Source organism: Propithecus coquereli, unplaced genomic scaffold (genome assembly GCF_000956105.1).
Source record: "Propithecus coquereli isolate 6110/MARCELLA unplaced genomic scaffold, Pcoq_1.0 Scaffold222, whole genome shotgun sequence".
Classification (NCBI taxonomy): Eukaryota; Metazoa; Chordata; class Mammalia; order Primates; family Indriidae; genus Propithecus; species Propithecus coquereli.
Window position 1 is genome coordinate 1516255 of NW_012147412.1, and position 12858 is coordinate 1529112.

The 12858-nt window shown below is 36.1% G+C and overlaps 1 protein-coding gene across 1 annotated transcript in view; it reads left to right on the forward strand.

Annotated features, from left to right (window-relative positions):
* TBCEL (tubulin folding cofactor E-like) overlaps positions 1 to 12858 on the forward strand; it is an 85023-nt gene that overhangs the window by 41615 nt on the left and 30550 nt on the right. Inside the window, exons 2-5 of the mRNA XM_012644876.1 lie at positions 11 to 160; positions 2243 to 2382; positions 8732 to 8913; positions 10090 to 10346. Of these exons, the coding sequence (XP_012500330.1) occupies positions 28 to 160; positions 2243 to 2382; positions 8732 to 8913; positions 10090 to 10346 (712 nt within the window). The 5' untranslated portion in view covers positions 11 to 27. The remainder of the gene's footprint in view (positions 1 to 10; positions 161 to 2242; positions 2383 to 8731; positions 8914 to 10089; positions 10347 to 12858) is intronic.

Here is a 12858-nt window from a genome sequence, read left to right on the forward strand (position 1 = left end):
TTTCTTATAGCATTTTAGGAAAGAAAGATGGATCAACCTAGTGGAAGAAGTTTTATGCAAGTATTATGTGAAAAATACAGTCCTGAAAACTTTCCTTACCGCCGTGGTCCTGGGATGGGAGTCCATGTCCCAGCCACACCTCAGGGCTCTCCTATGAAAGGTAAGGAAAATAGGACCTAAAACATTTATTTCCTGGAGCTTACTTAGAAAGCTAAATCACAGTATTGCTTTGTTTGCCAGTGATTTCCTTTATTTTTGATTATGAGTCAAATAGTCTTTCCCCATTATTATGATTTCAGTTTTCCTTAAGAACCTGACAGGACTAGTTTTCCTCCAGATTGTCCAAGAGGCATTTTAGTTGTCCTCAAAGAATAATAATTGAATGATAATATTTCAAATGCATATTCTTTTAAGGAACTTAGAGGGTACAAAAAATATGAGACTGGCTTGTGCCCTCAAGGACCTTACAGCCTAAAAGGATTACAAGACATTCACATTTATAAAGATATAACACAAGGTAGTTTATGTTGAGCCAAGTAAATGACACAGTGATTGGGAAAGAAATTTAGTAGAGAGTTAATTAATATGATCAGGAAAGGGTTCAAAGCTGTTCAGTGAACTAGTCCTTTGAACTAGTCCTTCAAAAATGTAGAATTTGGTTAGAGGGGAGATAAAGACATTCTAGGAGAGGAATTAGATGTGAGCAAAGGTCTGTAACTAGAAATGTGCAAGGTGTATTTTTGCTTTTGTCTTTTAGCTTGATGTTGCAATGAACAGCTCTTGGAAGTAGTTCTTTGTAGTTATGGGGCATTAAAATTGAATCAAGGTTTTGTTCCTATGTTCAAAGGTTACCAAGTGTTTGCTATTTTTCAAACAACTATCTTATCACTCTGTGTCACCTAGAATGGCAGAGAGAAGTGGATTTCTTACTTGGTAATTTTTTTTCCCCAGGATCCATTCCCATTCTGAGAAATGTGATACTAAAAGTACTAAATGGAAAAACCATATAATTTAAGGCCTCCATTAATAAAATATTACCTTCATGAGTCCTTATTGTATACCAAATGGGGAAAGAGTGGTTGAATTCTCATGTTTATCCTTTTCAGGAGAGATATTAAGAGTGATTTTATTGACACATGTGTTTTTTTTTGAACCAGGTAATAGTCAAAGAGTTGTTACCTCAATTTGACCAAATTCATTGAATAGTTTAAGATTCTGAAACACTTTCTCCCATTACAATTATATCTAAAAAGGAGGCCAGCTTTCATAAGGGGCAAATTCTACAGAGATATGAAACAGGAATAATTGATAGACAAATATGAGAAAGCTGTAGAGTTTTGAAAGGATCCATTAAGTGAGGAAGATTTCTTGAATAATATGAAGTTGAAGAACAGAAGTGATTTAGCAGATAGATTCAATATCTAATGGTTTGAGATAATTTTCCAAAGATAGCAAAAGGTAAAGATACATATCAGATAGAAAAGAGCTATCCAGAATACTTTTGGACTAAATTTAAAAAAGAAAGAATTGAGGCCAATAAGAAGGTGGGGGTAATGCATACACGAATGTCATGGATCTAGTGTTCAGATGACAAGATGATAGCATGGATGATGGCTTTGTTGTTGGTAATTGAGATAAACAGTCCTGCCAGGAGTTAAAGCCTAGAGCACTTCTTTGTTGGTACTGGTTCAGTACTCCTAAGCTCCTCCTGAGCGATATTTGGCTGTCTCCCCTTGGAATTCAGTACCCTTTGATCCCATTATATCCTGTGTTTTCCAGGTCCTTGTGTAATTTCATGTTGTCTGTTTTTTGTTTCTTGATGATTCTTGGGGGCTGAACATGTATAGACAAGAATTAGAGGGCCGGGCGTGGTGGCTCACGCCTGTAATCCTAGCACTCTGGGAGGCCGAGGCGGGTGGATCGCTCAAGGTCAGGAGTTCGAGACCAGCCTGAACAAGAGCGAGACCCTGTCTCTACTGAAAATAGAAAGAAATGATCTGGACAACTAAATATATATATAGAAAAAATTAGCTGGGCATGGTGGCTCATGCCTGTAGTCGCAGCTACTCGGGAAGCTGAGGCAGGAGGATTGCTTGAGCCCAGGAGTTTGAGGTTGCTGTGAGCTAGGCTGACGCCAGGGCACTCTAGTCTGGGCAACAGAGCAAGACTCTGTCTCAAAAAGAAAAAAAAAAAAAAAAAATTAGGCTAATGCAGAATGTATTATGTGTCCCCTGTGATTCAGATCGCCTCAACCTCCCAAGTGTGCTAGTGTTGAACAGCTGTGGAATAACCTGTGCAGGAGACGAAAAAGAAATTGCCGCCTTCTGCGCTCACGTGTCGGAGCTAGATCTTTCTGACAACAAACTCGAAGACTGGCACGAGGTGGAGTTTTTATATTGCTGTGTTTTGGTAAAAGGCAGCAATTACCATTGTATCCTTGTTTATGTTGTTGTGTATTCTGCTGAATTCTGTTCACTTGAGATTCTTGTTTGTGTGTCTCAAGATAAATAACTGACTGCATCGACTGTATTTGCGGTAATTTTTCAGTTAGCTTTGTCGCTGCTAATTTGTTTTTCATCAATGTGAAAAGCGCTGAGGAATTTTATTCCAGGTTTTAAGAGGTTAATGAGTCTACAGAGGTTTGGACTGCTAACGATGCATTAAATTCTCTGTTGTTTCACTGGTTTACATATCCCATGCTCATTCTCTACTTCTACTTCAATATTTATTACTATAAATTGATGTAGAATTGCTAGAGCTTGAAACTAAGATTATAAAAATATTCTTGTTACTGAAATTTATCCCAAATATTTTAGAACTTTTCTTATATTATCATGTCCCTTTGGTCGGTTGATATAACTGATGTCTTTTGACTTCGGAGTAACTCTAAGTATACGAATAACGTGTTACAACATTCTTTCATTATATATAACATTACCTGCCTGATTATAACATGACCTGATAGAAGTTCCCCTGAAGAATAAGGGAAAAGTAGTTCTTCCTACTTTATTCTCCTGCCTTAATTTACGCTCTTATTTTTTGCTTTGGCTGTTGGATACGTTTCCTAATGGGTTTCCCTGGATCTGGCTTTATCCTCTTTGCTTTAAGCTGTCTTTCACAGAACGACCACAGACTCCTGTTAATAAATGAAACATGGTTATGACACTCTCTGGCATGAAGTCCTTCAGTTGCTTTTCATTGCCTAACAGCTAAGGTCTGAACTCTTTAGTCATATGGCCCCTTTGCTATTTCTGGAACTTTATCTCCATCTTTAGCCATGTACTTTTACTTGCAGCTCATGATAAACTCTTGACATGAAAAGCTTCCTTGCTTTTATTCATTCTGAACCCATTGCTCTTTCCTCTCTTGTTTACCTGGCCACTTCCTATTTTTCCTTGAGGACTTGGCCGAAGTTGCTGTTGCTCTGTGAAATTTTCCCTGGCTCTCACTCAGACGGATTTAGATTATCCCAGGGCACCTGCACTATGCTGCTATGAAAAGATTTATCACAGTGTAGTGTAATTACTTGCTTACTTGGCAGTTTTTCTACTAGACTGTGAGCTTATTCAAAGTGGAGATTTTTGTCTTTTTTGTCATCAGCGCCCAGCATACTAGTTGGTCAAATGTTTGTTGAGTATGTTAATGAATAAATGATTATATCTAAGGATTGATCAAGACCACTTCCTCCAACTTTTCGTGTGATCTTAAGAAATTCACTTAATCCTTCAGTGCTTTAGTTTGCTCATCCGTAAGACAGGCTTACTGATAAAATTAATTACTGAAACACCTAGTAGATATTGAATGCTATACAAGTTCTAAGACAACTTTGTTGTTTAAGAAAAATCTATCTGTAACCTAGTTTTGTTCAGCTTTTCTTACGTTTATCTATTTCATAGTCTTGTTTAATCTGGTAACTGTACTCTTGGTATATTCCTATTTTTATTAGAACTTTTACCAAAATTCTTTGAGATGCATGTCACCTGATTTCTAAGTGATTTATTAATATATGTAGATTTAGAGGGCTGTTCTAAGAAATAACTGCTATTTGTACATTATTTATTTATTTATTTATTTACTTATCTGAACAACTAGTATAGTTCACTGTTCAACAAATTACAGTCCATGCCTTCTTGGTCCTTTGAGATACTTAATTGCCATGCATGCTCTGTCCACACTGCACAAATGGCAAAAAGAACTACCCCATTTATCTTCTTTCTCCTCCACAATTCTCCTAACAGTCCTGCTGCTGACTCTGGTGAGATTTGTGGCCGGCATGGATGACAGGTCAGACCAAATCTTCTTGTGAATCAATTCAGCTCCTATGTATACATACTCAATCCCCTAAATTTGTTTCTTTGGAATATAAAATTTCAAAAAGATTTTATACTTTGACAGTGTACATAAGTTTTTGCTAACTGGTGGAAACAGTTTAATAGTGATGTGGTTGCTACTTTAGACGAAAGGTGTGTGGAATATGGATCAGTACACAGAGTTTGCACTAGGTAATGGAGCTTTTTCTCTGCTTAGACAAAGGCCTGTATTAAATATTTCTCAGACCACATTAACATACAGCCAGAAGGTCACATATTTATTTGTCGTATGTTTGCTCTCAGTTTGTATATTCCTGTCTGTGATCAATAGTCTGTTTTCAAGTAAACATTTGTTGCTTCACATTTCAGGTTTCCATTTCCAATTTATTTTTATTTTCATCATTCCTTTATATTTCCTCCTTATCCTTAAGTATCTTCCAGAGCATGTATCAGAACACATGGAGGTGGGAGAAATACTGACAGCAAAAGAATATAGATTTTTTTTTTTTTTATAATTGATTAAACTCTTTGCCAGGCTACAAATGCCTCATAGGTTACTAATTTTAAGACATTACATTTGAACCCTGTTACAACCCATATTTCTGGTTGCCAAAAAGGTCATTTGTCCCTAGCAATTAACTAAGTTTATGTCAGCCAGTAGTGAAACAATGTGGAACAAAATAATATAAATGTTCTATTAGTTTTTTGAGTGGTCACTAATGTTATAGGTTGAGTAACTTGTAGTTTAAACAATTGGCTGCTATATATCCAAGACTGAGATAAATATGGGTAGGAAATGTAATACTTTTGGGGGAGACAAAGACTTGTCTCCATCTTTCCAGATTGGGCACTTATGTCTAAAAATAATGCATATTTTAGCTTTTGACTTGAATTTTTGGCTGAACAGATTTTTGTCTGACCTTTCCCAAGGTATCTTCTTTTTTCTCCCTTCCTTATCAAAACCGTTTTGTAAAAGAAATTCAACCAAATAGTTGAGAGGAGGGAGGAATTAGCCACTCAGGTGAGACAGAGAATAGCTGAGTATAAATTACAGATTGTTATCTTAAAACCCTTTCCCCATTTTTCTTAAATCTTCAGTTTCTTCCTTTTTAGACACCTGAGTGGAGGGTCCTCTATTAAATCATAGAATTGTGGAGACCTAAAAGGTGATCTCAGTTCATCTCCATGTCTCTGCACATGAGCATACTTAACTCATTCCAGATGGAGGAGTCTTTTTATTTTTAGAATTTTAAAAAGGAAAGTCAGTATACTGCCCCAGAAATTCACAGAATGTTTGTGAGCCTTTGCTATTGGAAAATTTTTACCTTATAAGTAAATTTATCTGTGTAGTGAATATTATATTTTCCTGAATCTTATCATTAGTTTGAAGTTACCCACAAAACCTTTTTTATTTTACCCATTTAAAGAAAATATTTATTTCTTTCTAACATTTATTATTTTTCCTGCTTAAATTAGATTCTAGTCCAATTTTATCTTTTGGTATATTCCAGGGCTGATTGAGTAATTATTCTAAATTTTTATTCTCACTGATGGATGCAGACTATGATGATTACATCATGTGTCTGCTAGGCTTGGGAAATCTCCTAGAAATTGCTTTAAAACCCCCAAATTACTCATTTTTAAGTATTTACCTCTTTATTATGGGGGGTGGTGGTTCGCAAAGGGTTTATGTTTTGTTTTTATTTAACTGGAGTTGTACTATAGTTAACAGTTATTCATCATGCTTTAGTTGGAGCACAATTCCTCTCTCTTTTTGTCCCCCCAGAAGAGGTTAAGTATAGCTGATCATCATCTTCTATATGAAAGTTCTTCATATCATTAGTGTCCAAATCATAGAATGCAGTTACAGAGTTGGTCCCTGCATGAACTGGTTAGCTGTGTTTTGGTCACAGATTAAACTTCAGATTCTAGCCGTATATTGCACAGATGTTTGGTACCATTTGATCACAGAAGGGATCAAATAAGAGAATATGTGCAGATTGATATAAATTCCTTACACTTTAAATAGAAGCCTAGTGTGTTTTCTCTAAAAGGAAGCTCATTTCTCCATTTGTAAAATGAGGATAAAAGTGGTGCCCACTTCAAAGAGTTAGTGTGTGGAGTAGGTGAAATAGCAAATGTAAGGGCCTTTCCCTCTGACATATTCCTCTGAACCTTCTTGGAATTAATCTCCTTCTCACTGATTGTAGAGCTCCTGAACTGAATGTCCGTGGTAGATCTGATGTAAAGTACAGATTACTTTTTCTTTCTACTGATGGTTGTCCCCCCTCGATACCCTCTTGGCATTACCTCTGGAGCTCTGCAAAGAAAGCTATCCAGGTCCCATCCCTGAAGCTTATCCCACCTGTGAAGCTTCTGACTCAACAGTTATGTTGGAACCTGGGAATCAGTATATTTTTAAAATTCTACCAATGATTCTGATGGATAGCTAGGGTTGATATATTGCTTCATACTATACTTATAATATTGTTAATAGTTACATTTATTTATTTATTTATTTTTTGACAAATTGTGGTATATCCTTACAATGGAATACTACTCAGCGAGGAAAAGGAGTGAAGTATTCATATAGCCAGCAACATGGATGAATCTCAAAATAATTATGAGTGAAAGAAGCCAGAAAAGAGTCCATAGGGTTTGAAAATGCTAACTAAGCTAGCGTGACACAAAGCTGATCAGTGGTTGCTTGGGGATGGGGAGATGGGGGGGGATGGGGGATAGGGGATGGGGATAGGAGTATTTATTTATTTATTTATTTATTATTTCAGGGTGAGGGTACAAACATTATGGTTACACTTTATGTCTTTGCCTCACCCAAGTGCGAGTTAGAGACATGCCCTTTCCCCGCTACGGTGCTCCCTGTGTCCTTTAGTTGCAGATTTATCCCCCCATGCCCCTAATCCCTGGAGAGTATTTCTGCCCTGAATGCGCCTGATCCCATCTGACCTCGGAAGTTACATTTATTAAATGATTTTGTGCCATTAAGGTAGTGGTAAATGTTAAGTGCCCACTATGCAGCAGTATAGTTCTAGTACTATACTGCTATAGTATAAAAGTATACTAGAACTATAGTTCTAGTACTGTTCTTCGTTTCATAAAGTTTACAGGCTATTGGGGTAATTTACATGCTATCAAAACAAGTTTCAAAAAATGTGCCAATTGCTGTGCTGAATGCATTTCACATGTATCTCATTTAATCCTGTCAATAATCCTGTAAAACAGATGGTACTATTTTCCCTATTTTATAAATGAGGAAACTGAGATTTGGAAAGGTTAAGTAACTTGTCTGAAACTGCTCAGCTCAGAAGTGTTGGAACCTGGTTTGAACCCAGGTTTTCCGACTCTAATACTAATCCTAACTGCTCTTTTCTACTTCCTTTTGCATAAGTTTAGTTACCACGTTGCCTGGCTGTTTGATGCTTGATACATTTACTGGACATCTAGCATTTATCACATACTTGTTTAAGTTAGTCCTCACAGAGTGAGCCAACTATTCTTCAGTTATCTTTATTCCCTTTTTTCTGGTTATATTTATGATGTACTAGTTGTGCTATATTGGAAAGAACAATGGCTCTGATTTTTAAATCTCAGATTTGGCTATTTTGACTGTGAAACCTTAGTCAAATTATTTAATATCTCTGAGCCTCGGCTTCCTCATTTATTAAAATGAAAGTGATATTATTCATCTTGCAAATTGTTTTTAAAATTTAATGAAATAAGTTATGTCAAAGAAACTAGTACTATATAGAGCAAATACTTGTGGTCAATAATGCTCATTTCCCTTTTTTTCCTTTTTGTCTACCAGGTTGCTAGCTAAATATTAAATTGATGATGTTTTCCCTTTCATTGTAAGTTTTGGATGCTTTTTGGTTTTGAGTAAATATATTTTAAAGTTTGGTACATTTTTGAACCAAACTGAAACTATTTTCTGAGTTATCATGACTATTCCATCAATTTTGAACACACAAATTGTTACCAGGTGATTTTTAATAAACCTTTAATTAGGCTTAATGTTGGGCTGAAAATGAGAGGAAGGAGATGTTCAAAGAGAACTACGTGACCCAATCTCAGCTCTTTAAAAATGTAAAGCCTAAAGTGTCATCTAAACTATCTTTTCTCCATTTATCAATGAGGACATCACATAGGGCAGAATCAGAAACCTTGCTAAAGGTGACATAGGAAATTTTTCTTTTGTACCGTAAGTTATGTTATGTACCAGTCAATTATGCCACTATTTCATAGAAAGATTAAATTCTTTGCCAAGATTTGTTGAAATCACTTATGCCCTGATGTAAATGGCCCTTTGCCTGGAGACCTACTCACTTAGGCTTTCTTGAGCATGATTGCTATTTAAAAGCTGTGATTACTGCCTGATAATGCTTTTCTTTTTTTCTCCCTAGGTCAGTAAAATTGTGTCAAATGTTCCCCAGTTGGAGTTTCTAAACCTGAGTTCCAACCCTCTGAATTTGTCGGTTTTAGAAAGAACATGTGCTGGGTCCTTCTCTGGGGTTCGCAAACTTGTCCTCAACAACAGCAAAGCTTCTTGGGAGACAGTCCACACGATACTGCAGGAGTTACCAGAGTAAGCCCAGACAGCATGAGGGCGAGGGAGCTATGTTGCCATCTGTGTTAGTACATAGGATTACTGCTGATCTCCTGTCTCAGAAATACTAGAACTGCAGATTAAGTGGAGAGGCGGTTAGAGAAATGAAGTCATTAGAATGAGGGTGTGAGGGTAATCTAGCATTTCAGTGGAATACGTGTTCAGTGTTGAGTAGCACCAAGATATAGGATATGTCATCCTTGAGCTAAAAGATACCCCTGAGAAGCACTTATCACTTCCAGATCAATTCACCTTTACTCCATTCTAATCTTCTGTTTACCTGATATAAGAATTTAGCCTCAGCCCCTTTCTTTGGGAGGAAAAAAATCATAGTATCTCTAAAACATGTTAACATTCAGATGATTAAGTGCCTAGCTGGCCTGATGGGAAAATGGACCTGGTATTCTTTTTAATAATTTAAGAAAGAAATTATACTTTCATTCGTTTAGAAATGTTCTATTATGTTTTGTTTGTACCTATCTTTGTATATGCACCTAAGTGTGCAAAGAAAGTAGTTTAAAGAAATATATGAAACTGTAGTTTCTTTGACTGTCTAAATATGGAAATTTTCAAACCCCTTAAGAATCTTACGTCGTTCCATCTTAATTTCTCATTCCCACTCTAATGAAACTGTTTTCCTCACTGCATGCAACATCCAGCATGGTGTAGAATGAGCTTTTAAATACCAGTTCCACGTACTAACCATATGACATTTGATGAAGTACTTAATTTCTTTGAGCTGTTGCCTTGTCTGTAAAATGGGCATAATTGTATTACTTTGCAGAAATAAGAGTAAAATCTACAATGCGCCTGATACAGGGTAGGGATTCAACAAGTGATAGTTATAATTTCTAGGTCTAAACATTTGTTCATGTTGTTTCTGGAATTTTCTTTTATCTCCTCTCAACTTATGCAACTCTACCCCTTCTTCACGGCCTTGCATCCTTTCCTGATTATTCCAACTACAATTTCAATTTCATTCCTATATGAATTACTATTATACTTATAGTCAGTACTGCTTAATTTAGGACTTAATTATTTAAGCACAAAATTAATTTAGTACTACCCTATATCATTTATTGAATGAATGAAAATAGGTATAAAGTAGAAACTAAACTGCTTAAAACAATGAAATATTTGCTTTTTTCTCTGCAGTTTGGAGGAGCTCTTCCTGTGCCTTAATGACTATGAAACAGTGTCTTGTCCTTCTATTTGCTGTCATTCTCTTAAGCTACTACATATAACAGACAATAACCTCCAAGACTGGACTGAAATACGAAAGTTAGGAGTTATGTTTCCTTCACTGGATACCCTCGTCCTGGCCAACAATCATTTGAATGCTATTGAGGAGCCTGATGATTCATTGGCCAGGTTGTTTCCTAATCTGCGATCCATCAGCCTCCACAAGTCAGGTGAGGTTCAGGCTCGTTCTCATTCTATATTCAGATTGATCTGAGCTTGTTCATGAAATATAATGAAAGTATATTTCTTTTAGTCATAGCTCTATCTTTTTATAGGATGAATTTTCAACATGACATGCAGATGCCTATTGATTGGCTAAATTTAAGGCATTCATTTTCATAAATGCTCTGTTAAATATTAAGTGGCATCACATTATATTAACAATTTATATCTTATACATTAAAGGGGTCATGCTATGAAAAGAATGAAATGAAATTGATGAATGGGATAATAAAAGGCAGAGTAAAAAGAGTACAAAGAATGACAAACTAGACCATTTTGTCTAGAGTTAGTTAAAGCAATCCCAACCTGCTATGCCTTTTCAAATGCTCACTTTTCTTTTACCTCTGTATAATTTATTGTCAGTTTATTGCTATCTGATCCTATGTATCAGAGGAATGAATATATTTAGCCTATTTCTTTCTCTTTTAATTAAAAAAACTTTGTTTTTTAGAGGAGTTTTAGGTTTATAGCAAAATTGAACAGAAAATACAGAGAGTTTCCATATACCCCCTCCCCGTATATATACAATCTGTCTCCCCCACTATCAACATCCCACACAAATACGGTATGTTTGTACTACTTCAATCATTATACCTATGTCGACACACTCAAAATCCAGAGTTTACCTTAGCGTTCACTCTTGGTTTTGTACATTCCGTGGATTTTGACAAATGTGTAATGACATGTATCCACCATAGAGTATTGTTCAGAATAGTTTCACTGCCCTAAAATCCTCTGTGCTCCCTCTATTCATGCCCCTAATTCTGGCAACCACTGCTCTTTTTAATGTCTCCATAGTATTGCCTTTTCCAGAATGTCAACTAGTTGGAATCATACAGTGTGTATCCTTTCCACATTGGCTTCTTTCACATAGTTGTATGCACCTAAGTCCTCCATGTCTTTTCATGGCTTGCAAGCTCATTTCTTTGTAGTGCTGAATAATATTCCATTTTCTGGATGTACCACAGTTTATTTTATCTAGTCACCTACTTAAGGACATCTTGCTTGCTTCCAAGTTTGGACAGTTATGAATAAAGCCGATATAAACATCTACGTGCAGGTTTTTGTGTGGACATAAATTTTCAGTACATTTGGGTAAATAACAAGGAGCGCAATTGCTAGATCATATGGTAAGACTGTGTTTTGTTTTGTAAGAAACTGCCAAACTGTTTTCTAAAGTGGCTGTACCATTTTGTGTTCCCACTGGCAACGTTTGAGAGCTCCTCTTGCTCTGCATCCTCACCAGCATTTGCTATTGTCAGTGTTTTGGATTTTGGCCACTCTAATAGGTATATTGTGGTGTCTCATTGTTTTAATTTGTAATTCCCTAAAGACAGTGGTGTTGAGCATCTTTTCGTATGCCTACTTGCCATATGTATGTCTTCCTTGGTGAGGTGTCTGTTCAGATCTTTGGCCCACTTTCTAGTTGGATTGTTTTTTTCTTATTGTTGAGTTTTAAGAGTTCTTTGTATATTTTAGGTAATAGTACTTTATTGGACGTGTCTTTTGCAAATACATTGTCCCGATCTATGACTTTTCTTCTTATTCTTGACATTGTCTTTCAGGCTTTTTTTTAAAACAACTACGTAATTAAAAATAACTCTAACCTACAACTGAAAAAACATAAGCTTAGTTTCATTCACCATAGAGGATTATAAGGGTGGGAATAAATTTTAGAAACCAATATTTTGCATAAGGATGCTCTTTATTTCACAACTTGACACCCCTTGAGCTAACTGTTCTTCCTCCTAGATGGAAATGCCATTGTAAGGGAAGAGGATGGTTGTGACTTAGGATATTTATGCACCGGAGTCCTCATAAATTGCTCCTCTGCCTTTACCTTTGCTGAAGGTTGATAGAAATAGATGGGACCCCATTGCTCTCTGAAATGGATTCAGTGTGTTACAAAATTGTCCAGCTTCATTATTATAGGAATATTTTTCCTACTTGGAAGTCCTACCTGACTTAGAAGTAAAGTATTGCTTACAGCCATGGGGAGAGTTTCATTTTAGGACTAAAAATCTTAATTTGTTGAATATTCTCCTTACCCAATGATTTATGTTTTCTGTTTTTGTTTGTTTTTAATTTTGGATCTGTCTTCTCTGTCACCAAAATGAGGACAGTATGAAAATGATATACAGTTGGCTCTCCATATTCCTGGGTTCCACATTTGTGGTTCAACCAACTGTGGGTCAAAAACGTTTAGAAAAAAAAGGATGGTTGTGTCAGCAACTGACCACGTAAAGACTTTTTTTTCTTGTCATTATTTCCTAACCAATACAGTATACCAACTATTTACACAGCATATATATCGTATTAACTGTTATAAGTAATCTAGAGATGATTTAAATTATATAGGAGGACATGCCTAGGTTTTTTGCAAATACTATGCCACTTTATATAAGGGACGTGAGTGTCTACATGTTTTGGTATCCTTTGGAGGTCCTGGAATCAATCCCC